This window comes from Pseudophryne corroboree, chromosome 4 (assembly GCF_028390025.1).
Source record: "Pseudophryne corroboree isolate aPseCor3 chromosome 4, aPseCor3.hap2, whole genome shotgun sequence".
NCBI lineage: Eukaryota > Metazoa > Chordata > Amphibia > Anura > Myobatrachidae > Pseudophryne > Pseudophryne corroboree.
In genome coordinates this window covers 488,820,853-488,844,459 of record NC_086447.1, presented here as the reverse complement: position 1 = coordinate 488,844,459, position 23,607 = coordinate 488,820,853, and the positions used below count along the sequence as shown (strand labels likewise).

General features: G+C 46.8%; 1 protein-coding gene and 1 non-coding gene across 6 annotated transcripts in view; one reads left to right on the top strand and one right to left on the bottom strand.

Moving 5' to 3' along the window:
* The window catches only part of AK9 (adenylate kinase 9), a 406,441-nt gene that overhangs the window by 308,247 nt on the left and 74,587 nt on the right, over positions 1–23,607 (top strand). For all 5 annotated transcript variants that reach the window (XM_063917113.1, XM_063917112.1, XM_063917116.1 and 2 more), the window contains exon 32: positions 18,391–18,592. In XM_063917113.1, coding sequence (XP_063773183.1) covers positions 18,391–18,592 — 202 coding nt within the window. The remainder of the gene's footprint in view (positions 1–18,390; positions 18,593–23,607) is intronic.
* LOC134913093 (5S ribosomal RNA) lies at positions 9,400–9,518 on the bottom strand. The gene has a single exon (XR_010177004.1). It is a non-coding gene; the product is annotated as a 5S ribosomal RNA (ribosomal RNA).

Sequence of the window (23,607 nt, the reverse complement as noted above, 5' to 3'; positions counted from 1 at the left end):
ATACTGTGACATGTCCCATTATACAGTCACATAAGCCATCATGCAGTGACATGCACCAACATACAGTATAATACATCATACTGTGACATGTCCCATTATACAGTCACATAAGCCATCATGCAGTGACATGCACCAACATACAGTATAATACATCATACTGTGACATGTCCCATTATACAGTCACATAAGCCATCATGCAGTGACATGCACCAACATACAGTATAATACATCATACTGTGACATGTCCCATTATACAGTCACATAAGCCATCATGCAGTGACATGCACCAACATACAGTATAATACATCATACTGTGACATGTCCCATTATACAGTCACATAAGCCATCATGCAGTGACATGCACCAACATACAGTATAATACATCATACTGTGACACGTCCCATTATACAGTCACATAAGCCATCATGCAGTGACATGCACCAACATACAGTATAATACATCATACTGTGACATGTCCCATTATACAGTCACATAAGCCATCATGCAGTGACATATACCATTATACTGTGACATGTCCAATCGGGTTCACTACGGCTGGCCGGCGGTCGACCAGCATACCGGCGCCGGGAGCCCGACCGCCGGCTTACCGACAGTGTGGCGAGGGCAAATGATGCTCCCGACCGCCGGTCACATGAATACCACCCGTAATGAGTGCTGCTTGCCTCATATTATATATATATATATATATATAAAAGCGGCAGGGGTCCGGCACAGCCACTTAAATAGTTACCACACTGGGTGCCTTCACAGGGAGATAGTCAGCAAGAACAGCAGGTGCCCTTTATTCAATGCCCTTTATTATGTGGCACCTGACGAAAATGCCACATAATAAAGGGCATTGAAACGTTGTAACTCTTGAATAACGTGTGTTCAAATCATTGGAGTGCCGCACCTGCTGTTCTTGCTATATATATATATATATATATATATATATATATATATATATATATATATATATATATATATATATATGTAGCGCCCAGCGCTTATGACAGGCAGCAAATGTGAACTTGAACACCGGCCATTTTGTGTTCAGAGACTACATCTCCCAGATAGCCTTGGGTTTCAGAGGATATACAGAGAGACACCCAGAGGCTGTCGGGGGGTGGGGAAACAGGGCATGGGGAGGGGGGAGTGGAGAATGGAATGCTTTTTTTCCAGAGGAGTGGAGGAGGAGATGGGCCAGGAGAGAGGAGTAACCATGTCTTGGATATAGCTAAGATGCAGCTGGCAATGACTGGAGAATACTGGGGAAGAAGTCAACGTGACTGCACAGAAAGAGCCCTACTGAAAGGGGGGACCTCAGTCTGATGAAGTTAAGTGGCCTACAGAGGATAATGCATTTCAAACCTTCCTTTTTGACCCCGGGAGAGGACAGTTTGCAGAGGGACACACTTTGGAGGAATGTGAGATAAGTAACAGTTTACAGTGTTATGTTTCTTGGTAAAGACAGCTAAATAGTAGCTAACCAAGTGTGTGATTTCACCAAGAATCAGTTTGTGGAACTACAAGTACCAGCGTTGCTGAAAGTGCCAATTGGAACCTTTTAAAGTGCAGTCTCTTTCAAGCAATAGCATGCAGAAGATAATGAACGCTGAAATAACAGTGCACTATAGTGGGGGATGTATTGTCTAATGCTGTGTGTGGTATGTGTGAAATTCATTGTGATACTGCTGTTTTAAGTTGTCATTACCCAGTCAGTGATTGCAAAGGCCAGGGTGTTATCTGCATACCAAAGGGAAGTTCAGGAAGGGACAGTCAGGAGAAAGCAGATTCATGTGTTATGTTCATTTTTTCTTATTACTGCATTATACACCCTTTAGATATGTGGGTGCATTACTGACCAATATGTTTCTATGCCTACGTAGTATATGTCCTCTTTTATTGATCTACTATAGCACCTTGTATATAAATGCATAAAAGCAATTGCTATTCCAGACCCTTTAATAAATGTGCCAGGGTGGCTTTTGCAACATATCCGTGTGATATATTCCGTAGTGGGGGCGGTCTAAGCACGTGGTGGGCAGGGGGTTTCCCGATCTCCCTCTGGTGTTCCTGAAATTGAACACGTCCCAGAAGAGCACGTCACGTCAAGATTCGGGTGGAGGCACTAATACCAAGAGAAGTACAAGGTGAGAAGCATTGCAAAGCGGGAAGAGTTTAAATACACACCATTACCCAGAAAACCCAGGTAAAGGGGTGTTACAGTGGAGTGCACTGCTGAGATTCGTACAGCTAACTCAGAATTTGCTTACCAGGCGGGCGCCATGGCTAGTTTGAAGCCAGAAGAAGTATATGGTTGGTGTGAACAACTATCCAAAGATTCAGAATGCTGTTTTGTTTTGTGCGGTGAACTGCATGAAGTTACAGATGAGGAGGTTACCAAGATAATTGCAGATCGGACAGGGATGCAGAGGCCAAATGTACTGGGCAGGAGGGATGATGCTGTGCTGCTAGAGAGCGATGCTGTGTTGGAGAGAGGATTGATCCCTGCTGTCTTTTCCTATGAGGGAAGCAAACGTTGGAGCGTAGTGTTGCCTCTTAAGCCGAGTGAGGGGATGAGAGTTGCCCAAACATCAAGTCCTACTGAAGAGAGGGCAAGGAGCCCCATTGTACAGTCCCCTGACATTCAAAGACAAGATGATTCACCTCTGGGCCTAGATGGAGCTTCTGACACGCAGAGTCAGTTATTTTTGGTCGCTATGAATAAACTCGTGGAGCAACTGGGAAGAAACCAGTATGATGGTGGATATAGGAGATTGAGACCTTTCTCAGGTGTCCAACCTGTTCCAACTGGAGAAGATGCCTATGAGGTGTGGAAAGACACTGCAATCCAGTACATGGAAGAGTGGCACTGTCCTGAGACTGCAAAGAGACAACGGATAGTGGAGAGTTTACGTGGTCCAGCAATGGAGATTGTGCAGGCCACTCGTCGGAGTGACCCTAATGCTACTGCACGGAACTATCTAGCGGCTCTGGATAGAGAGTTTGGAACATCAGAAGATGCCGCTGACCTCCTTTACAAGTTAAGAAACACCTGTCAAGAGCCGGGGGAGAGATCGTCCAAATATCTATACCGCCTGGACAAGCTAATTTACCGCATTGTGGAAAAAGGGGGAATGACCCTCAGTGAAGTAGATGGGAGTCGCATGCAACAGTTACTAAGATGAGCACTGTCTTTAGACCCAGTTGCATTGAAGCTCCGGGGAGACTCTACTAGAAACCCAGCTCTTTCTTTCAACCAGCTAATCGATGAAGTCAAACAAGAGGAAGCTATAATCGAAGCTAGAGATGGTGTGGCCAAAAAGATAAAGACTGTTAGCCTGAAGCAGGAAACCAGTACAAAAGAGGTGGAGTTGCTGAAGATCCTTCAAGTGCAGAAGGAACAGATAGACCGTCTGTTAGCCCTTCAGACAGCTAGGGAGTCCCCAAGGCCTTCGCATCCATCATCTCCAATACAACTAGAGAGTCGAGGTGACCCCAGAAGATGTTTTGAGTGCGGTCGGCCTGGACATATATCTAGACAGTGTCCAGCCAGATGGAATCAGAGGTCATCATATAAGCAATCCCCACAACCTGAACAGCCTTCGGGAAACGAGAAATGGGGACCAGAAGACCCCACCCTGGCCCCCTAAAGAAAGTTAGTACCAATGCTGTGGGGAACTCACCTGCTACCTGGAATATATTGCCACCTGGCCTAGTCGGTCCAGCGCCTCATGTGACTGCCTTATTGAATGGACAGAAGTGTAAGGCTCTACTGGATAGTGGTTCCCAGGTGTCCATTGTGTTCGAGAAGTGGTTTCGTGAGAATCTGTCTGATGTCAAGGTACATCCATTGTCTGGGCTGACCATCTGGGGCATTAGTGAACAGAGCTACCCATATCTCGGATACATCACAGTGGACCTCAAGTTCCCAAGAGAAGTGGCTATGATTGAAAAAGAAGTGCAAGTAGTCGCCCTTGTGTGTCCCAATCCAGAAGAAGAGGATAGAGATGTGCAAGTTATCATAGGAACCAATGCCCATTTGTTCAATACACTAGCCCAATGGTGCAGAGAGGAGGGTGGAAAGGAATATTACCAGACGCTCACCATTCATCCTGTATGCCTGGCTGCCTATCGAAAAAAGGAGGCAGAAGAAGCTCAGAAAAAGAGTGTGTTGGTTGCAGACAGTTTCCAACCATGCTTTGAAGGTACAGATGCCATGAAAGCCGATCTAGACAGACTGATCAAAGAAATGTTAGAGATGAGAGATGTTTTCTCCCTAGGAGATTGGGACCTAGGGCTGGCTAGAGGGGTCCAACATAAGATTCGTCTTACTGATGAAAAACCTTTTCGAGAAAGATCACGAAGATTGGCCCCTGCGGATTTGTATGATGTAAAAAGTCATCTGAAAGGTCTACTGGAGAATGATGTCATTGAAAAATCAGAGAGTCCCTATGCCTCTCCAATAGTGGTGGCTCGTAAGAAGGATGGTGATATCCGGATGTGTGTGGACTACCGAACTCTTAATAAGCGAACAGTGCCAGACCAGTACACAGTGCCTAAAGTTGATGAGGCACTTGACTGTCTGCAAGGAAGCAAATGGTTCTCTGTGCTAGACCTCAGGAGTGGGTACTACCAGATTCTGATGAGTCCGTAAGATGCTGAGAAGACAGCCTTCATATGCCCTGAGGGTTCTTTCAGTTCACGAGAATGCCACAGGGGGTAAAAGGTGCCCCAGCCACCTTTCAGAGGTGCCTGGATGAGACAGTGGGAGACATGAATTTCCGTGAAGTAATCGTGTATCTGGATGACTTGATTGTTTTTGGGAGGACTTTAGAAAAGTGTCGACTATGCCAGATGCAAGTCAAGTATGTTGGGCACATTGTCAGCAGAGAAGGGATCTCCACTGACCCAGCCAAAGTAGAAGCTGTGGCAGAGTGGCCACGGCCCACAAAACTAAAGGAACTGAGGTCTTTTCTGGGGTTCTGTGGGTACTACAGAAGATTTGTTCCAGGCTATTCGAAATTAGCCAAGCCTTTGACAGAATTAACCAAAGGCTACCCACCAGTGAAGGGGTGGATGACCCAGCAAGGAAATAAACACTTTCTCCGTGTTAATGACCTATTTGGGGAAAGATGGACAGAAGAGTGTGAAACTGCATTCAAGAGGTTGAAGGAGGGCCTTACCCAGTCTCCAGTGCTCGCCTATGCAAACCCTGACCTTCCATACATTCTTCATGTAGATGCATCATTTGATGGACTCGGAGGAGTACTTTACCAAGAACAAGAAGGCCAGATGAGGCCTGTGCACTATGTTAGCCGAGGCCTATCACCCAGCGAAAAGAATTACCCTGTGCACAAGCTGGAATTCTTGGCATTAAAATGGGCCATTGTCGACCGTCTGCATGATTATTTGTATGGTGCTACATTTGAAGTCCATACTGACAACAATCCGTTGACATACATCCAGACTACAGCAAAGTTGGACGCCACAGGACATCGATGGCTGGCAGCTTTGGCTGTGTATGACTTCACGCTGAAGTACCGACCTGGCAAAGGAAACATTGATGCTGATGCTTTGTCCAGGTTGGCTGGAAGACATGCTGAATCACCTGAAGAGGAGTGGGTTGAAGTGCCTGCTCCAGAAGTAAGAGGTATGTGCCATGAAGGAAGAGTGGTGGTGCCGCCTGTGAGAGAATGTGTCACTGCATTGGGAGTTTCAGAAGTGGCACTGCCCAAACATTATTGCTAGCTGAGTCAGTTTGAACTGGGTGATCTGCAGAGGATCAGTAGGAAACAGCTGAAAAGTGATCAGCTAGAAGATCTGTCCCTAGGAGCGGTCTATTGGATGATAAAAAACAATGAGAGGTTGGGGCCAAAGGCCCTTAAAACAGAAGAAGCCATCTTACTGCACAGGCAAAGAGAATTTCTGATGGTCAGAGGAGGCCTCCTTTATAGGGAATCTACCCACCGAGATGGTAGACTAAGAAGACAGTTGGTTCTGCCAAATAAACATCGTGATTCTATACTGAATGCCCTACATGACCAACATGGGCACTTAGGTGTTGAGAAAACAAGCGGGTTGATTGCCGATCGGTTCTATTGGCCAAGGATGGAGGCGGATATTGAAAAATATTGCAGAAATTGTGGGACTTGCATTCTGCGTAAAACACTGCCCGAAAGAGCTGCACCATTGAAAAACATTTTGAGTGATGGGCCACCAGAGCTGGTGTGTATTGATTTTCTTTCTGTAGAGCCAGATGAAAGCAACACAGCACATATTATGGTCGTGACAGATCATTTCACTCGGTACGCCCAGGCCTACCCAGCCAAAGATCAAAGAGCCACAACTGTTGCCAAGATTCTATGGGAGAAATTCTTTGTGCATTATGGACTTCCTGCCCGGATCCATTCTGATCAAGGAAGAGATTTTGAGAGTCGGCTGATAAAAGAGATCTGCGAATTGTGCGGGATACAGAAGTCGAGGACGACACCATTCCACCCACAAGGGGACCCGCAGCCAGAGAGATTCAATCGAACCCTTCTCAACATGATGGGCACTTTGGGCACTGCCAGGAAGGCACACTGGAGTAGGCACATCAGTCAGTTATTACATGCATATAACTGCACAAAAAATGAGTCAACTGGATACTCACCATACCTCCTTTTGTTTGGAAGAGAAGCCCGACTGCCTGTAGACATTTGTTTTGGAATAATGGAGGATTCCCACTCAGGGGAGACACATTTACAGTATGTGCAGAGACTGCGAGAAGAACTGAGGCATGCTCACAAGTTGGCTCAAGAAGCTTCTACGAAGTCTGGTTTGAGAAACAAGACTCGATATGACAGTCGAGTGAAAGAGAATGTACTGGGGATAGGAGACAGAGTACTGCTCCACTACCTGGGAATACCAGGAAAGCATAAATTGGCAAATCGATGGAGAGAAGAACCCTATGAAGTGGTGGCCAAAATGTCTGGGGCACCTGTTTACCGTGTAAGGCCTGAAGGACAAACAGGGCCCATAAAGACTTATCACCGTCAACACCTATTACCGATTGGGAGAGATGTGAGGTTCAAGACCGAGCAAGCTGTTGAGACCACCGAGAGGGTGCCCTGGAAGAAGCCAGGAAGACTGAGGTCTACATGGAGAGAGGAAACTAGAGATTATAAAGAGACAGATTGCAGTGAGGATGAATGGGGGTATGATTCTCCCACTATGGAAAATGAGACTGTCATTCAAAGTCATGAGGTCACTAGACCCCACAGGACTACTGAGAGAGCTACAGGAGAGCCAAGAGGAGAACAGGTGTGCAGGTTGGAGGAGGTCGTACCTGAAGTAACAGTGGAAGTTAGAGAACCTGAGGGACAGGCTCAGGACCAACCAGAAGAGAGAGATGTTGGGGGAGAGGCTGAACAACCAGAAATAGTATCAGAGGGAGATGAGGGAGCCCTTCCAGCTATTAGCCGACCAAGACGCACCACTAGGGCCCCTATGATATTTACTTATGATGAGTTAGGAAGGGCCACTGAAGTGCCTAGGGTGGTTCACCCTCACTGGGTCTACCCTTGGCCTTATTTGGGGCCCACCCCTGTCATCGTAGGAGCTTGTCAGGGTATGTGTGGATGTGTAAACAGACAGAATGGTTTAACACATATTCCTTTTCAGGGTGTGGAACAGGCTCATCACTTTGTCAGCGGATCGCCAGTCCCACAGGGGGAGTATGTAGCGCCCAGCGCTTATGACAGGCAGCAAATGTGAAATTGGACACCGGCCATTTTGTGTTCAGAGACTACATCTCCCAGACAGCCTTGGGTTTCAGAGGATATACACGCAGAGGCTGTCGGGGGGTGGGGAAACAGGGCATGGGGAGGGGGGAGTGGAGAATGGAATGCTTTTTTTCCAGAGGAGTGGAGGAGGAGATGGGCTAGGAGAGAGAAGTAACCATGTCTTGGATATAGCTAAGATGCAGCTGACAATGACTGGAGAATACTGGGGAAGAAGTCAACGTGACTGCACAGAAAGAGCCCTACTGAAAGGGGGGACCCCAGTCTGATGAAGTTAAGTGGCCTACAGAGGATAATGCATTTCAAACCTTCCTTTTTGACCCCGGGAGAGGACAGTTTGCAGAGGGACACACTTTGGAGGAATGTGAGATAAGTAACAGTTTACAGTGTTATGTTTCTTGTAAAGACCGCTAAATAGTAGCTAACCAAGTGTGTGATTTCACCAAGAATCAGTTTGTGGAACTACAAGTACCAGGGTTGCTGAAAGTGCCAATTGGAACCTTTTAAAGTGCAGTCTCTTTCAAGCAATAGCATGCAGAAGATAATGAACGCTGAAATATCAGTGCACTATAGTGGGGGATGTATTGTCTAATGCTGTGTGTGGTATGTGTGAAATTCCTTGTGATACTGCTGTTTTAAGTTGTCATTACCCAGTCAGTGATTGCAAAGACCAGGGTGTTATCTGCATACCAAAGGGAAGTTCAGGAAGGGACAGTCAGGAGAAAGCAGATTCATGTGTTATGTTCATTTTTTCTTATTATTGCATTATACACCCTTTAGATATGTGGGTGCATTACTGACCAATATGTTTCTATGCCTACTTAGTATATGTCCTCTTTTATTGATCTACTATAGCACCTTGTATATAAATGCATAAAAGCAATTGCTATTCCAGACCCTTTAATAAATGTCAAAAGCATAGGGCGATTGGGCACAGGTCACAAAATTGTAATACATTTGAGAGAACCAAAGTCGGACTATTGATTACCCATTAGTAGTGGGAGCGAGAAAATATCTATGATTTTCTCCTATATGCTGTCCTCATTGGTGGTGCGCCCAGAGCCAGAAAGTACATAGACTAACAAGGGAGAAAAAGAAGGCTCTTGTGTGGGCGCACTCTGCGTAAGGAAAAAAAGTTCCTATAATGTGTATAGTATATTAGAGAATGTTAAAACATAACTTTTATTAATAGAAATATAATCACATTTTACCCACCTAAACGATCCATGAGAAAATAATAAAAAATAGGAAAAAATATTAAAATGTTCTGGTCTCTTCAATTAAAGAGTGATTGGAAAGGTTTGTAGACACAGAATTGTCATACCACCATTTCCCCTGACCAGTACAGATAACTGTATTGATAGGACCGAGGAGTGGTCAGAGCATAAATATGTAAATCTCCAACTATAATCACTTGCATAGAGTAGATATATAACTGTTTGGAGGTTACCAGACTCTAGCACCTGAGTCATTCGACAAATACCATAGTTGTAAATGGAAAAAGCATTGATCTGCACTGAGCATTCACTGACTAAATGAGAAGATATAAGAAAGAAATAGTGGTGATACTGCTGTTGGCGTGTTCTTCTCACACAGAGAGGAAACAATTCCTACTCTACAATACCAGGTATTCACAGGTAGTCTCCTTTCCTGGTACTAACCCGGCCCAACGCTGTTTAGCTTCCAAGATCGGACGAGATCGGGCGCTGGCAGCGTGGTATGATAGTAGAGGATAGTATGATCAGCACGCCAATGAGAGTGCACCTATATATGAAATAATTCAGTAGGAAAAGATAGAAAGAATTAGAAAAAAGAAAGAAAATGAGAAGATAAGTTAGAGTAGGTGGATCTGCTTTCCGCGTTAGGCACGGTTCAACAGCACCCACTTTCGTGGCTCTGTGCTCCGTGAATCGAGGATGAGAGTCCACGAGACAGATAAAGAAGTAGAATTATTTCTTGGTTGATGTTTCTCGAGAATAGGGATTGAAATCCAAGATTAGAAATACATTTACATGAAGCAAAAAATTTTTGCTGTGGATAAAGTCAGTCACATGGAATGATCACCACAATAAACACGTATGAGTAAGGCTGCAATACAGTTATTGAAATCCCCTTAGGGAATATAGGTTATCTCAAAGTACAGTAGTATCGCAGAAAAAATTATAGATAATAAATGAACATAGGCATGTATGTTATATGCACAAAAGTTTCTTCGTAACAATGCTCAAGCAGTGTTTAAATGTCAACAAATCCGCAAACTAAATTGATCAAATGTTTGAACAGAAACAATAAATCATAAATTTCTGATTCAGAATGGGAAGAGGTAAAAAAACAGCTGATCTGTGATTTGGAATGAAAGTGACAGACGATATCTGTCAGATACCACACAACAAAGTATTGAGTGAAAGCACAAAAATTAGAGAAGTGCTGGCCACTGTTGGGGACTAGGATTATAGCCCGTATCAAAGGGCAGAGCTCATATATAAAGAAAATAATAAACTCTAATCAGCAATAAATACATTTGCATTAATGAGATGCCTGGGTGTGATATTGCTGCCTGTGTGACCACAGAGCAGTGAGGGCTTACGACACTCCAATCAGTGGGCAGCAGAATGGATCAGTGCATTGTCAGGTGCAGGGAGCTGGCGCCGAGCAGTCACTCCATGCACGGACCCCCGTGTAGAAGACGCGTTTCGCCCGCTAGGGTTTGTTCACTTCCGGGTTCGGAGGTATGGGCAGGGAGAGGGATATTTAAGGGCAGTTCTATTAGTGCGTCAGACCAATGGCAGGCGCGGCGGGCGGAGACGCTACATGAGCGATCCCGCCTGCCGTTACTATGGAGAAAAAGCGACGTATTGCGCATGTGTATCAGTAGCTGGCGGAGCTGGACGCGCCATATTGGAAGAGGGATGGGATTGATAGAGATATAGGCATATTTGGGAACCTTGGACGAGGCCCAGGACACCATGTTAAGTAAGGGATAAAGTAATCCGGGTATATTAAGGTATGGTCAAGAAAGATTGCCAAGTAGAAATCGATTGGGACATGCAAAGGGATGATAGTATAAACAAGTAGCAATAAGGGGGTTTACCTTGGTTGTTAGCAAAGGGGAATATTGAATGTGGGGACACCTTTATTGATGGAGAGTGAATACGGCGGGCGGCAGCGCTGCTCAAGCGGTCACGCCCGCGGTAGCTAGGGGAGAGGTTGAACCTATTGCGCATGCCGGCCTGTGGTTGGCAAGGTCCGGGATGCCTGGTTTGGGCTGGGATTGCGTTAGGGGGATCGGGGCGTGTATGGGAACCTAGTGTGAGGCCCTCGACGCCATGTAAACTGGGGGATGCGGAGGTTCTGGTGGGGATAAAGTGTGGGCAAGCGAGCTGGCCCTGTCCAAGTGTTTAAAATGGCATAACTAGAGGCAGATAACTAGTATGTTGGGGGGGATATAACATAATGTAATCAACAGAATTAATAGGTGTCAAAAAATGTATATATTGAATTGTGAGAATAAAAATGTGAGGCTGTGAAAAAGAACCTACTTGGAATGGCTGGAAATGGAATGATTATTTGAGCATTTGAGCATTGTTACGAAGAAACTTTTGTGCATATAACATACATGCCTATGTTCATTTATTATCTATAATTTTTTCTGCGATACTACTGTACTTTGAGATAACCTATATTCCCTAAGGGGATTTCAATAACTGTATTGCAGCCTTACTCGTACGTGTTTATTGTGGTGATCATTCCATGTGACTGACTTTATCCACAGCAAATTTTTTTTGCTTCATGTAAATGTATTTCTAATCTTGGATTTCAATCCCTATTCTCGAGAAACATCAACCAAGAAATAATTCTACTTCTTTATCTGTCTCGTGGACTCTCATCCTCGATTCACGGAGCACAGAGCCACGAAAGTGGGTGCTGTTGAACCGTGCCTAACGTGGAAAGCAGATCCACCTACTCTAACTTATCTTCTCATTTTCTTTCTTTTTTCTAATTCTTTCTATCATCTCCTACTGAATTATTTCATATATAGGTGCACTTTCATTGGCGTGCTGATCATACTATCCTCTACTATCATACCACGCTGCCAGCGCCCGATCTCGTCCGATCTTGGAAGCTAAACAGCGTTGGGCCGAGTTTGTCACGATCCAGGTAATTCCTTATCAGTATTTACCTTCCAAATGTCTCCTGAGACTGTCCCAGTGTTCCAAGCCTGGATTCCATCTGCACTGTCTGTGTGCAGGACGCTGCATCTCATTGTCTCTAATCTCCTTACTGTGATTCTGGCAGCTTCATGGTTAAAACTCACATGGAAGTTACAAACAGTCTTTCCCTCCAAGTTCAAACATGGGCGCAGCCATGTTTGTTTTAATCACATGATACCTTTCAGCCTATCAGCTGCACTCTGCTCTCAGCCTGATTACCCAGCAGCTGCACTCTGGTCTCTGGTTAATCAGCCAGCCAATCCCTGTTTTCCCAGCTGGTATAAATATCTTGTTCCTGGGCTGGAAAGTTTTGTCAGTGCTTCAATTGTCTTCAGTGATTCCAGTGTGCAGTTCTTCCATGGACTTTCTCTGCTGTACAGCCTGACTCTGCAGTGTCTACATTGCTCCCTGTGACTGGCAGTTACCTGAGACCGGCTTCCAGCTTCTAGCTTCCAGCGGTGCTCTGCCCTGCCAGTAACCATCGGTGTTCCGCCATCGATCCCCAGTCACCATCGGTGTTTCGCCATCGATCCCAAGTCACCATCGGTGTTCCGCCATCGATCCCCAGTCACCATCGGTGTTCCGCCATCGATCCCCAGTGACATCGGTGCTCCGCCATCGATCCCAAGTCTCCATCGGTGCTCCGCCATCGATCCCAAGTCTCCATCGGTGCTCCGCCATCGATCCCAAGTCTCCATCGGTGCTCCGCCATCGATCCCAAGTCTCCATCGGTGCTCCGCCATCGATCCCAAGTATTTCTCTGAACTGTGATTCCTGTTACCTGTACCAAGTCATCCGTATTCCTCTGAACTGTGTTTAATAAACCTTTGAACTTTCCTTCGTTGTCTTGGTCACGCCTTCGGGCATTTGTTCTAAAGGTTCCCTGCTTGTCTAAGAACCCTGTACTGCCTCCCAGGTACACATATACCTCAGCCCCTACAACTGAGGCTCCCCCTGGTCAGCACCAGCCCTCAGTTGTGACAGTAAGCACTGACAAAAATGGATCCGGCCGGAGACCAGGTCCAAGCGACCAGGCCGATGCAAGAGCTTGCAGCCTGCCCTGAACGTCAGGAGACTGCACGGGGCCATGTGATTCGCTGTCTCCAGGACCTCTCCTCTCGGCTGGATGGAATACAAGTAACCCTCCGTGGTTCAGGGGCGTCCAGTGTGCCGACTGCAGTACCTTTGGTGGTATCCCCACCCACCATTCCTGTTTCTGCTCCTTGTCTCCATTTACCGACACCTGCCAAGTTTGATGGTTCCCCAAAAGCCTGTCGGGGTTTCCTAAATCAGTGTGAGATATATTTTGAGTTACAGCCTGGCAGTTTCCCAACTGACCGCACCAAGGTTGCTTACATCATCTCCCTCCTCAGTGGCTCCGCCCTCGATTGGGCATCACCTCTATGGGAGAAGTCTGATGTCCTGCTCTCTTCATACACAGATTTCGTGGCAACCTTCAGGTGCACCTTTGATGAACCAGGTCGTGTGACCTCAGTCTCCTCTGATATCCTCCGGCTACATCAGGGGACACAAACAGTCGGTAAATATCTGGTACAGTACCAGATCCTAGTGTCCGAAATTTCCTCAGCCCAAGAAGGGGCGTCTGTGTCTACAGCCCAAGAAGGGGCGTCTGTGTCTACAGCCCAAGTTGGGGCGTTCGTTTCTGCAACCCCAGGAGGGGTATCCAATGTTCAAGCTCTAGTAGGGGCATATGAGTCTTCTCAAAAAGGAGTTTCTGATCTGTCAGCCCCAGGAGGGGTGCTGGAGAAAACAACCCTGAGAGAGGTGTCTGATTCGTCAATCCCAGGAGGGGTCACCAAAGTTTCAGCCCCAAGGGAAGTATCCAGAGCCAAGTTCCCAGATGGAAATTTTTGTGCTACAGATGCAGTTATGAACTCCTGTTTGCCGTCTTCAGAGAGCACCACCCTGTTGGCATCCAGCATGGACCATGTCCAGGATGGTCTAACTGAACACTCAGATACCACTCATTCCGGTTCTAACCGGATTCAGACTCCTTCAGTTCCAGCTGATTCGAATGTCAATCCAAAGACTCCTCCGGTCCCAGCCGGTTCAAGCTTTTCTGGACCCAATCCGGTTCCATCCGTAGGTCCAAAGACTACTTCAGTTCCAGCTGATTCAACGGTCTCCAAACTCAATCCTGTCCTATCCGTCGGCCCAAAGTCTCCGCCGGTCTCAGCCGGTTCAAGTTTGTCTGGACTCAATCTGGTTTCGTCCATAGGTCCAGTACAGTCTCATCTGGTTCCAGCCAGTTCAAGTTCATCAGGATTCAATCTAGATCCTTCCGTTTGTTCAGGTAAAGAATTTATAAGAAGTGTCCTGGGGCCACTCCTAAAGGAGGGGGTGCTGTCACGATCCAGGTAATTCCTTATCAGTATTTACCTTCCAAATGTCTCCTGAGACTGTCCCAGTGTTCCAAGCCTGGATTCCATCTGCACTGTCTGTGTGCAGGACGCTGCATCTCATTGTCTCTAATCTCCTTACTGTGATTCTGGCAGCTTCATGGTTAAAACTCACATGGAAGTTACAAACAGTCTTTCCCTCCAAGTTCAAACATGGGCGCAGCCATGTTTGTTTTGATCACATGATACCTTTCAGCCTATCAGCTGCACTCTGCTCTCAGCCTGATTACCCAGCAGCTGCACTCTGGTCTCTGGTTAATCAGCCAGCCAATCCCTGTTTCCCAGCTGGTATAAATATCTTGTTCCTGGGCTGGAAAGTTTTGTCAGTGCTTCAATTGTCTTCAGTGATTCCAGTGTGCAGTTCTTCCATGGACTTTCTCTGCTGTACAGCCTGACTCTGCAGTGTCTACATTGCTCCCTGTGACTGGCAGTTACCTGAGACCGGCTTCTAGCTTCCAGCGGTGCTCTGCCCTGCCAGTAACCATCGGTGTTCCGCCATCGATCCCCAGTCACCATCGGTGTTCCGCCATCGATCCCCAGTCACCATCGGTGTTTCGCCATCGATCCCCAGTCACCATCGGTGTTCCGCCATCGATCCCAAGTCACCATCGGTGTTCCGCCATCGATCCCCAGTCACCATCGGTGTTCGGCCATCGATCCCAAGTCTCCATCGGTGCTCCGCCATCGATCCCAAGTCGCCATCGGTGCTCCGCCATCGATCCCAAGTCTCCATCGGTGCTCCGCCATCGATCCCAAGTCTCCATCGGTGCTCCGCCATCGATCCCAAGTCTCCATCGGTGCTCCGCCATCGATCCCAAGTCTCCATCGGTGCTCCGCCATCGATCCCAAGTCTCCATCGGTGCTCCGCCATCGATCCCAAGTATTTCTCTGAACTGTGATTCCTGTTACCTGTACCAAGTCATCCGTATTCCTCTGAACTGTGTTTAATAAACCTTTGAACTTTCCTTCGTTGTCTTGGTCACGCCTTCGGGCATTTGTTCTAAAGGTTCCCTGCTTGTCTAAGAACCCTGTACTGCCTCCCAGGTACACATATACCTCAGCCCCTACAACTGAGGCTCCCCCTGGTCAGCACCAGCCCTCAGTTGTGACAGTAAGCACTGACAAAAATGGATCCGGCCGGAGACCAGGTCCAAGCGACCAGGCCGATGCAAGAGCTTGCAGCCTGCCCTGAACGTCAGGAGACTGCACGGGGCCATGTGATTCGCTGTCTCCAGTTTGGTTGTGACTTGCATGCAGTGCTATTATGTGAAGTTGGGGCTGTCTATTCACAGTATAAACGAATGCAGAAAATAAGTCCTATTTGTTTTACAAAGGGGAATACAGTAGTTATTTTTACTTCATTTACTTTGTGTTTTGTACTCTCTACTCTATCTAAACGCTATCATGGATCCAGTGGCGGAACTAGCAAGCGGTGGGCCCAGGTGCGACAAAATGCTTTGGGGCCCCCCCCCATCCCATCCAAGTCCACCCCCTCACCCCTTGAGAGGATCTGGTGAAGGGGACCTGCTCAGGGCCAGAGAAATGGATACCTAGCAACAGTGCCGTAACTAGACATTTTAGCACTGTGTGCAAGAAACGGCATCGGAGCCCCACCCCTGCATGCAAAATAGGGGCAGTGCGCGCCGTAGGCGTGCGCAAAAATACATAGTGGCGTGGCTTCGCGGGGAAGGGGTGTGGCCACAAAATAATACCAATTCCTAAAACTGTGCAGAGTAGTCTCCATTCTTCAAATTATGCCGCACAGTAGCACCACTACACCAGGTAGAGACCCTTTTACACCTTACAGCGAACAGATTCCTCTTTTTACACATTACGGCAGACAGCGTCCCCTTTTTACACATTACTGCAGACAGCGTCCCCCTTTTTATACATTACGTCAGACAGCGTCCCCCTTTTTACACATAACGGCAGACAGCGTGCCCTTGTTACACATAGCGGCAGACAGCGTGCACTTTTTACACATTACGGCAGACAGCGTACACTTTTTACACATAACGGCAGACAGCGTGCCCTTGTTAAACATAGCGGCAGACAGCGTACACTTTTTACACATAACGGCAGACAGCGTCCCCCTTTTTACACATTACGGCAGACAGCGTCCCCTTTTTACACATTACGGCAGACAGCGTGCACTTTTTACACATAACGGCAGACAGCGTACACTTTTTACACATAACGGCAGACAACGTACACTTTTTACACATAGCGGCAGACAACGTACACTTTTTACACATAGCGGCAGACAGCGTGCCCTTGTTACACATTACGGCAGACAGCGTGCCCTTGTTACACATTACGGCAGACAGCGTGCCCTTGTTACACATTACGGCAGACAGCGTGCCCTTGTTACACATTACGGCAGACAGCGTGCCCTTGTTACACATTACGGCAGACAGCGTGCCCTTGTTACACATTACGGCAGACAGTGTGCCCTTGTTACACATTACGGCAGGCAGATTCCCCCTTTTTACACGTTGCGGCAGGCAGTCACCCGTTTTTACACATTGCGGCAGGCAGATTCTCCATTTTTACACATTACGGCAGGCAGATTCTCCCTTTTTACACATAGCGGCAGGCAGATTCCCCATTTTTACACATTGCGGCAGGCAGATTCCCCATTTTTACACATTGCGGCAGGCAGTCCCCCCTTTTTACACATTGCGGCAGGCAGTCCCCCATTTTTACACATTGCGGCAGGCAGTCCCCCATTTTTACACATAGCGGCAGGCAGTCCACCCTTTTTACACATTGCGGTAGGCAGTCCCCCATTTTTACACATAGCGGCAGGCAGTCCCAACAAATAAAGAAAGAAAGAGACAGAAAGAAATAAAGAAAGAAAGAGACAGAAAGAAAGAAAGAAATAAAGAGAAAGAAAGAAAGTAGAATCATACTTACCCTCTCCGCTGGCTCAGGCTCCTCGTGCAGCTTGACGATTCCCGGGCAGTAGACGAGGTGGAGGAGGGAGCCGCAGCAGCGCTGTGTTATTGGTGGAGGCGCTGCTGCTGCTGCCCCCCTGCTTCACTACAGGCTGTTCTCGGAAGACAGCCTATAGTGAAGCAGAGGGGCAGCAGCGCCTCCACCAGTAACAAAGCGCTGCTGCGGCTCCCTCCTTCACCTCCGTCCTCCTCCTTCCCCCGTCCGTGCCGCTGCTCTTCTCCTCTGTGGGCAGCTGTGCGCTGCGGGCAGCGGTTGCCCGCAGCGCACAGCGGCATGTAATGAGTCAGTTTGACTCATTACATGCTTGGGCCCCTGGACAGAGGCGGGCCCCAGTGCAACGCACTGCTTGCCCTGCCGGTAGTTCCGCCTCTGCATGGATCATACACAGTATAATATCAACTGTAAGTTGCTGTTTTCCTGTTTGATTATTTGTTTATGTACTCTGTAATTGTAATTGTAATTGCGGAACCCTTGTGGCGCCATATAAATAAAGGATAATAATAATAATGTTACACCTGATGTATGCCTAGCGCAAATACTACTGGTTTTCAGCTGCAATCAGTCATGGTGACACAGTGATTATCATTGCTGCATCACAGCACTGAGACCATGGGTTTTATTCTGACCAGGGACTTTTTTGTGGGGAGTTTGTATGTTCTTCTCTTATGAGAGTTAGTATGTTCTTCACTTATGAGAGTTTGTTTGTTCTTTTCTTATGGGTCTACTGCAAGTACTCTGGTTTCTCCCTAGAGTCTAAAACACATACTTGTATTGTAAGCTCCAATGGGGCCGGGACTTACATGAATGCAGTACAATGCTGTGTAATATGGTTTTGTGTAGCATCTGAATAAACATTTGCACATAACATGCTTTTATCTTGAATCTTTTTAGATTTATGTCAGCAGAAACATTTAAATTTAATAAATGTTAGGATGCAAGTAGAGCACATGAATTTCAATGAGAAATAAGCCGGCACATTATTCATTTCTAAATGTATTCTCCTTTATGTTTCAGTTGCCAAGATGTTTACCAGTATATATGGTTTACAGCGCCTGTCAATGGGAGATGCCATCCGGTTTATGTTGGAAAACCAGCCAGATACGGAACTTGCATTAGAGATAAAGAATTATCTTGTGAAGGGATTAGTTGTACCTGATGAGCTTGCAATCAAGTGTTTGGAAGTAGCCATGATGGATATAACATGCAATACGACAGGGTAAATGTAATTTTTATGCTTACAAAGATAGGAACCATTATAGCCATACTGGCCACAACCTCTTCATCAGGCACGGCCAACCTGTGGCTCTCCAACTGTTGTGAAACTACAAGTCCCAGCATGCTCCTCTACACTTTTGCTACTAGGAAACACCAAAACTGCCAGAGCATGCTGGGATGTTGTTTTGCTGTTGTTTTGGTTATAGTTTAGCGACCCTCATATGGCCTAATTCAATTAGCGGCGAAATTGTAGCAGTTTACTGCGATTGCTATTTTCGTGGCTTTTTTGCATAAACTGATTTTTTCACGGGGATGCATGCTCCTGCAATTCAATTACAAAATCGCAAAAACGTGTTTACTGCAAAAATTCATGCCAGCAGTGAAAAGTGTAGGGGAAAATGGGGAAATCTGCCTGTACCCCAAAAAAGCTAAAGTAACATAGAATAACAGTATATAAGTGTATTATTGGCCATAATAAAAGTATTTGGGATACTTAAATTGGGTCGAATGACTATTTATATGCATTTTGAAAAAAAATTATTGTTTTTTTCATCAAAATAAGTGCTGAAATTATATTCGAGGGACATAAAAATGGGTATTAGTATATATTTGGGTCATTTTAGTGAATTTAAAGAAAAAAGTGGAAACAGACCGATTACTCCCACCTGCAAGTCTAAAAACACTTCTCCCACTCATAAAGCACCCCAGTATACCTGTCCCATACCTTGTACCCCAATTTCACTAATTTTGCACTTTTTCACCCCAACAAGGAAATGCCATTATTGGGCAACTAAAAATAATTAAAAACTTCTAAGTGCCTAATTAGTTATTCAGGGCAGTGTCCCAGAGGTACTGAACCACATCCCAACATTCATAACTTAAAATAAGGATTTTCCCCAAGTTTATCACCTGTACTTATGTCCTGATGCTGTCCTGTCTTGTCTTCTGCCACAAGTTTTTGTGCAACACTAGAAAATTGAATCATTTGGGAGCTACAACTTCTATTTTAGGATGCATTAGTTTGACCAAGGAACTTTAAATGTATTCGGAAAAGGTTTTAGCTAACTGGCACTAGCCCCTGCCTGTAAGTTGTAGAGCTCTTGAGAGATACCTTGGCTTCACTAGTTCATTAAAGGAAAGAGCAATTGTTCATGTCACCCCTTATAGGGTCACATACATCAGTAATACCTCCACAAAGCAGTCAACACACAACAAGTACAAAGTTGATTTTTCTTTTTCTCACTTTAAATTCTTTCTTGTGTTTCCATCCTATCTCCAAAAACATGAAAGCGGATGAGCTTTCTTACTGATTTGACTGTAATGATTCAGAGGGAGGAATTCAATTGTCTGCAAAGGGTGCAAATTGCCTTTGACACAGCGTATTATGCTGGCAACGGCAGCCCATAATTCATCCTTTGCCCGGTCGTCTGAACACTTCTGTGCAAGATCACACTGCCTTAAAGTGTGGCGGCTGCCACGCTGATTCAACAGAGCAAATGCATTCACCTACAATCGAATTCCCACCAGAATCTCAACAAGAACTGTCCAACATTATTAGCCAGTCCCGTGTCCTAGCCTCTACTCCATTATAAAGATCAGATTGGGAAAATCCTTGGTAGCAGAGATATATAAGATTAATTTACACTCTTGGGCCCATATTTCAGTTTGTTGTAACAAAAATGTTGAAAATTATATCTTTTATGTGAGTTGAGGTGGTTTGCTTCTCCCAAATGTCCCTTTTTATTCCTGTGGAAGTCAGTACTTGATGACCAGCGACATGCTACTTGGTATGCCCCCTGGGCAGTGCCTGCCTGTAGACTTGTACATCAGGCTGTGTTATTAGCGCCACAGCGCCAGTGTCCAGCACCGCACCACATTACAGTACAGGGAAGAAACACAAAATGATCTACCGCTTCCAGCAAGAACTGCTGGGAGCTGTGGAGCTGTGTGGAGCACTCATAAGAAGCAGTGCCAGATTAATGTGTACATGGGCCTGGAGCTGAAATATAGGAAAGGCCTATTGTGTACCGCTGCAGCAGATTGGATTAAGGAGAGGGGAGCAGGGGATATGCCTCAGCGCCCGTTAGTTACATTACACCGCACAGTAGTGTCCGAGACACGTTACACCGCACAGCAGTGTCCGATAGTTAGATTACACCGCACAGTAGTGTCCGAGTCACATGAGACCGCACGGTAGCCTCTGCTAGTTACATTACACCGCACGGTAGTGTCCGAGACACGTTACACCGCACAGCAACGTCCGATAGTTACATTACACCGCACAGTAGTGTCCGAGTCACATTACACCGCACAGTAGTGTCCGAATCACATTACACGGCATAGTAGTGTCCGAGTTACAATACACCGCACAGCACCGTCCGATAATTACATTACACCGCACAGCACCGTCCGATAGTTACAATACACCGCACGGCAGCGTCCGATAGTTACAATACACCACACAGTAGTGTCCGAGTCACATTACACCGCACGGCAGCGTTACATTACACCGAACTGCAGCGTCCGACAGTTACTGTACATTACACTGCTCAGTAGTGACCTAGTCACATTACACCGCATGGCAGCGTCCGATATTTACATTACACCGTACACTAGTGTCTGAGTCACATTACACTGCACGGCAGCGTCTGATAGTCACATTACACTGCACAGTACTGTCCGAATCACATTACACTGCAAGGCAGCGCTGATAGTTACATTACACTGCACAGCAGCATCCGATAGTTACAATACACTGCACAGTAGTGTCCGAGTCACATTACACCGCAAGTCAGCGTCCAATAGTTACATTACACCGCACAGCAGCGTCCGATAGTTACATTACACCGCACAGCAGCGTCCGATAGTTACAATACACCACACGGCAGCGTCCGATAGTTACATTACACCACACAGCAGCGTCCTATAGTTACATTACACCGCATGGCAGCGTCTGATAGATACATTACACCGCAAGGTAGTGTCCGTATACACACTGGCCGGAATTCAATTGATTATCATGCATGACAAATTAAAACGGCAGCGTCCGATAGTTACATTACACCGCACGGCAGCGTCCGATAGTCACATTACACCGCGCGGCAGGGTCCGATAGTTACATTACACCGCATGGCAGAGTCCGATAGTTACATTACACCGCACGGCAGCGTCCGATAGTTACATTACACCGCATGGCAGCGTCCGATAGTTACATTACACCACACGGCAGCGTTCGCAAGTTACATTGCATCGCACGGCAGCGTCCGATAGTCACATTACACCGCACGACAGAGTCCGATAGTCACATTACACCGCACGGCAGCGTCTGATAGTCACATTAAAGCGCACGGAAGCGTCCGATAGTTACATTACATTGCATGGCAGTGTCCGATAGTTACATTACACCGCACGGCAGCGTTCGATAGTTACATTACATCGCACGGCAGCGTCCGATAGTCACATTGCACCGCACGGCAGAGTCCGATAGTCACATTACACCGCACGGCAGAGTCCGATAGTCACATTACACCGCACGGCAGCGTCTGATAGTCACATTACACTGCACAGTAGTGTCCGAGTCACATTACACCGCAAGGCAGCGCTGATAGTTACATTACACTGCACAGCAGCATCCGATAGTTACAATACACTGCACAGTAGTGTCTGAGTCACATTACACCGCAAGTCAGCGTCCAATAGTTACATTACACCGCACAGCAGCGTCCGATAGTTACATTACACCGCACAGCAGCGTCCGATAGTTACAATACACCACACGGCAGCGTCCGATAGTTACATTACACCACACAGCAGCATCCTATAGTTACATTACACCGCATGGCAGCGTCTGGTAGATACATTACACCGCAAGGTAGTGTCCGTATACACACTGGCCGGAATTCAATTGATTATCATGCATGACAAATTAAAACGGCAGCGTCCGATAGTTACATTACACCGCACGGCAGCGTCCGATAGTCACATTACACCGCGCGGCAGGGTCCGATAGTTACATTACACCGCATGGCAGAGTCCGATAGTTACATTACACCGCACGGCAGCGTCCGATAGTTACATTACACAGCATGGCAGCGTCCGATAGTTACATTACACCACACGGCAGCGTTCGCAAGTTACATTGCATCGCACGGCAGCGTCCGATAGTCACATTACACCGCACGGCAGAGTCCGATAGTCACATTACACCGCACGGCAGCGTCCGATAGTCACATTAAAGCGCACGGCAGCGTCCGATAGTTACATTACATTGCATGGCAGTGTCCGATAGTTACATTACACTGCACGGCAGCGTTCGATAGTTACATTACATCGCACTGCAGCGTCCGATAGTCACATCACACCGCACGGCAGAGTCCGATAGTCACATTACACCGCACGGCAGAGTCCGATAGTCACATTACACCGCACGGCAGAGTCCGATAGTCACATTACACCGCGCGGCAGCGTCCGATAGTTACATTACATCGCAAGTTACATTGCATCGCACGGCAGCGTCCGATAGTCACATTACACCGCACGGCAGAGTCCGATAGTCACATTACACCACACGGCAGCGTCCGATAGTTACATTACACTGCATGGCAGCGTCCGATAGTTACATTACACCACACGGCAGCGTCCGATAGTTACATTACACTGCATGGCAGCGTTCGATAGTTACATTGCACCACACGGCAGCGTCCGATAGTTACATTACACCGCACGGCAGCGTACAATAGTTGCATTACACCGCACGGCAGCATCCGATAGTCACATTACACCGCACGTCAGCGTCCGATAGTTACATTACACCACACGGCAGCGTTCGATAGTCACATTACATCGCACGGCAGCGTCCGATAGTCACATTACACCGCACGGCAGAGTCCGATAGTCACATTACACCGCACGGCAGCGTCCGATAGTCACATTACACCGCACGGCAGCATCCGATAGTCACATTACACCGCACGGCAGAGTCCGATAGTCACATTACACCGCACGGCAGCGTCCGAT